This window comes from Serpula lacrymans (genome assembly GCF_000218685.1).
Source record: "Serpula lacrymans var. lacrymans S7.9 unplaced genomic scaffold SERLAscaffold_1, whole genome shotgun sequence".
Taxonomy (NCBI): Eukaryota; Fungi; Basidiomycota; class Agaricomycetes; order Boletales; family Serpulaceae; genus Serpula; species Serpula lacrymans.
Genome location: NW_006763290.1, coordinates 626,049 through 630,763, shown reverse-complemented (window position 1 = coordinate 630,763; position 4,715 = coordinate 626,049). Strand labels below are relative to the sequence as shown.

The window sequence follows — 4,715 nt, the reverse complement described above, 5'->3', positions numbered from 1 at the left end:
GTCAATGTGGTGTATCACAAAATTCTGACTGGCTTTATCCATGACTGGCAAGTAGATTTTTCCCAAATTCTTACCCTTTTTACTCAAGTGTTTTATTATCAGATCATATTATCATCTTTTACCATTTCTGGAGTCTCTTTTTTTATTTCTCACCAATTTATCAATGTAATACCACAGAGTTTTTACATTACAATATGTGCTGATGTTTGTAAATATTCAATGAATTATCTGCTTGAATTCAGTATACTGCACACAAGTTTACATACTTTACAGACAGCACAAGTTCACTGACTTAACATTTTGATCACTTAACAGTATTATTGTTATTCCTGGACCCGTAGGATCCAGGTTTCCAGAATTCAATTGTTGTGAGCATTTTGGGTGGATGTCGGTCCGACTCCTACATCATTATCAATCTGTATCATTGTTAAGATAGGCCTCATTGAGGCCTCACCCACAATTGATGCCATCACATGATGTGACTTGGCCTGTGATGGTCAGCAACGAGATCATCAACATAAATTCTTTGGTTATCTAAAGCTCTAAGGCTCATCTTTGCCACAAAAAACCTATCTCTTCTTACACAATGCAAAACAAAAATTATAAATCACTTGATTTAAACGAGAAGTGTTTGCCTTGAAGTGTAACACTTTCCCCGACTCTATTTATGGAGGAGGGTTATCTGTGGGAGTAAAAATTAGGCTGTCTATATTTCGATGTGCGCATTTTGCCGAAAAAAACTCGGGTTCGGGTTTTGGAGTGTGCCGGAATTGCCTAAGCTGTATAGCTGTATAGTTTATTAATATTCACGTTGATCAAAACTTTGTCTTCTTTGTCCTCTTTTTTTATCTAAGCTTGTTCAGATTTTTGTCTCGTCGTTTTATTCATGCTTAGTCTGTTCTTCCTCCCCCCTACCTATCCTCTCCTCCTCAATTGAGGATAACGGATAACATGTTTCTCCAGAATCATCCTTCTTGTGTACCACGTGTTTTGGATGAGCGGCTCTGCCCTCCCGAGCTCGTCCCTCATGATATAAATTGATATCCTGAATATTATCCCCAATATTTTATGATGTCCACTGATGTGTATATGTGGCCCGAGAGGGCTGTTGTCACTCACATAGAGATTTGTTCTCAGTGTCCCTCTGGTAACATTGTCGTTTGACGGTTTTTTATTCAGCTGATGCAAGGAATTTGGTGGTGGAAAACAACATATCTGGCAAAAATGCAGTCATTGAAATTTCAGATATTGCTTGATCTTAACATCAATGACCTTTGGACGTTCAACATGGAATGCGTACATTCTTTCTTTTTGAGGATCTTTTTGATGATGACTCAGCCAACCAGCCTTTCTTTTTTTTGGAAGTTCAATATACAAAGTTTTTTGGACATACATCTTCTTTGTTGCCATCATCTATAGCTGTATTGTGTGTTTCTTCTTGTGTTGGCTATATATACATGTTATGTTATTGTTTAGCGTTATTTTTGAGAATATATGATGTCATGTCCTGCCCTAAATCTGAAAAAGGAGTCGGGGACTGGCACAAACACACCACTACGATTTGTCATGTGATGGCGTTGATTGTGGATAAGGCCTATCTTAGTATCTTTCCAGGAGCTTTTATACCCTTTTTGGATTGAACCACATAACCAGTTGTTGTTGAGATACCGTGGGCCTCTTTTTTACTCGCTATTTCCTCTGTATTCACTCTTCCATTCGCTGGAATGTTGAATGTGCCTGCAGGGGAGGTGATGACCTGTCCCCTGTCCACTGAGAAGCACTGGTAACCCTTACTTTAATAAGTGATTTTGCTAGTGTTAATGTACCAGTGATAATGAAATAATGTATCTTCAATAATGCACTGTAGAATGCAAGATGTCAGGGCCATGATATTATTTTTTATCATATAGCAAAAACATGGCACCAGTGGCAGAGCCACAGGTTGGACCTAGTCTTATGTGGGCTGGCAGTGTCTGTGAATAATATAATATTTACACGTAGACCAGATTCTGCTCAGTGAAAAACTTGAATTTCAATCCCAAACCGTCTGCAAATACAGGGAATGTCGTGTCCAGGACCGTAATCCACGCGACCAACCTCTCACAGCCAGTTTGTACTTTGAATTTTTTAGCTTGTCCTGGGCCCTGAAATGACATCCTACATAACTAGGTGAAATATAGTTTGTGGTTCTCCAATTGCGTGACTTTTTTGCATCCAGTTGCCATGCATCATAATAAGTAATCATTGGAATGAGACACGGAGGAATCAGTCTTCTTGGGCTACGACTTTCTTCCGTTGTTAAATCGAAAACGCGCCATAAAACATCGCTATATTTTTCATGGACGAAGCTAAGAATATTTTCAAGGGAGCAAGACCTGCAAAACAGTCTTGATGATTTAGTTGTATAAACCTTAGAAGGTTGCAGGCTTCTATTGAGGTGATAAATCGCTTGCGCATTCTCTCTCGCCATTTACAGATGCAGCAATCACCGGATTGCGTATCGGCTCTGAAATAGGGCGTGTTTAAGCATATTATATACCAAATTCCTTCAGCCTTACCGAAATATGAATGCCCCTGAGCCTCATGCGCTGTCATACGTTCCTGGTGATCATAGCGCAGTAATTTGTCCAAAAAGTCAACCGCTTCATTCGATATATATCGCTGATTCTCCGACGTAATAAATCGCACCCACGGCTTTCTGGGATGCCTTGTTTAACCAGGATTTAGTCTCCATCTTCCATAATATTGTACGTATTTCACCTTCCCAATAATTCGTCGTACTGAGCATCCAATCGGATACCGTACTTATCGATGTATAAGTACAGCTCGTCTGTACCTAGTACTTTAGCTATCTTGACGAGTTGATCATAGTTATCATGACCATGAAAAAACGGTTCTTTGCGGAAGATCTACAAGAAAATATACTACAATGGTAGATGTGATTTATTGTAAGGAATCACTCACCATCGAAGCGAACATGCATCCATAGCTCCACATATCTAAGCTGTAATCATATTCCTGGAAATCTACAAGCAGCTCCGGCCCCTTGAAATATCGCGAAGCCACACGGACGTTGTAGTCAGTTTTCGGGTGGTAAAACTCAGCTAGTCCCCAATCTATCAATCGCAGCTATAAAGTGCGGCAAGTTGAAAAAGTGAGTTAAGGACATTATGACTGCGCACCTTGCGTTGCTCGTGATCAATCATTACATTGTGGGGTTTCACGTCACGATGCATGATTCCTCTGGAGTGACAGAAATCTAGGGCCTGGGCACGAGTAAAACCAAGCTAGAAAATAGTACAATTTTTTCTTACTTTAAGGAGCTCTAGCATATAAAACCGAACATCAAGGTCTGAAAATCGCGGATACAAAACTTTGAAATCCATGTTTTCAACATACTCCGTGATCAAACTGGGAATCTTGGAAGCTGGATCGCGGACGACGTCGAGAAGGGCGACAATATTGGGCCCCCCAGCAAGGTTTTGTAATATCTTGATCTCACGCTTTATCTTTTTCTTCTTCACTGGTTTGAGCACTTTAATGATACACTTTTCCTCATTCACGATATTTACGCCCTCGAAAACCTCACAAAAGATAAAATTAGATAGACAACTGATACCAGACCAAGTGTCGCAGACACACCTCTGAATATTTTCCTCGTCCAACTTTCCGCACAATCTCGTAATGATCTTGTGTACCCCACTGTACTTGTAGGTTATCTAGACAACCAATCCCGCGGTTAGATATTGGCGTATGCACATACATGATGAAAAAAAAAACTGGCCATATTCATGCCACGTAGGCCCGTAATTTGCATTTACATCCCGGTAGATACGTGCGACGGATTTTGTGGGTCTAACCATACTGAAGATGATATGCGTTGAGAATGCTTTGCGGAACACATAAATAATTAAATCCCCGCACCAGCGGAGATTAAGAAACATCTGAGATTCTACGGTGGCGTGCGGGAGCCGATAATTGGAACCCAAAAACAGAATTTTATTCCATGGCTTTTGTAAGTGCTTTAAATTTAAAACAAAACATGACCATGACAAAATCGGATAAACCCAGGCTCTGCTGAAGCAGCCATTGTTCTCCATGGAGCATAATTGTACTCCTAGGAGTCATTATACTTTACATCTGAGGAAAAGTGCCGCACCAAAACTGCTATTAGAGCTCTGAGCAGCTTTTTTGATCGGCTAATGTTGGACTTGACTGCAAATGTAGCAAGTAGCACCTCCAACTATAAGTAGTAGGGGGTTTAGTATAGGAAAACCTCAGTCGTTTCTATAGCCTCTTAGGCAGCGGCTGAGTTTCACTTAGATTTATGAGGTTATGAGCCCTGCTGCTGCAAGAGCTACACAGGAAATAATTCTCATTTGAAATGGCAACCTCAGAACCATGACCACAGCACATGATACATCCGCATGTCCAGTTCTCACTGGACCCAACAATTTTTAGATATGGAAACTCTGGATCATCTCAAAGCTACGTTGGGAAAAAGTTCTCCGGGTTGTTACTGGAGAGGAGCTTAAGCCCTCACCAGGAAAGCTCACCTCCTTGGACGATCCTGAAATCACCTGGATACTTAAGGATGAGAAGGCACATGGAATCATCCAGGACCACATCTCTGATGCCCTCCTAATGAGGACTGGAGACCTCACCAGCTTCAAGGAGTTATTTGACAAACTTGTTTCACTCCATCAGACATCCAA

The 4,715-nt window shown here is 40.8% G+C and overlaps 1 protein-coding gene across 1 annotated transcript; it reads right to left on the bottom strand.

Annotated features, from left to right (window-relative positions):
* Window positions 1–2,227: 2,227 nt before the first annotated feature.
* On the bottom strand, window positions 2,228–3,904 carry SERLADRAFT_454562 (uncharacterized protein; the record flags this gene model as incomplete). The annotated part of the gene is made up of 8 exons (XM_007312058.1): window positions 2,228–2,506; window positions 2,559–2,707; window positions 2,761–2,909; window positions 2,965–3,129; window positions 3,183–3,266; window positions 3,315–3,584; window positions 3,643–3,719; window positions 3,785–3,904. The coding sequence occupies 8 exons, from the start codon at window positions 3,861–3,863 to the stop codon at window positions 2,430–2,432; spliced, it is 1,050 nt and encodes a 349-aa protein (XP_007312120.1).
* Between the last annotated feature and the right edge of the window lie 811 nt (window positions 3,905–4,715).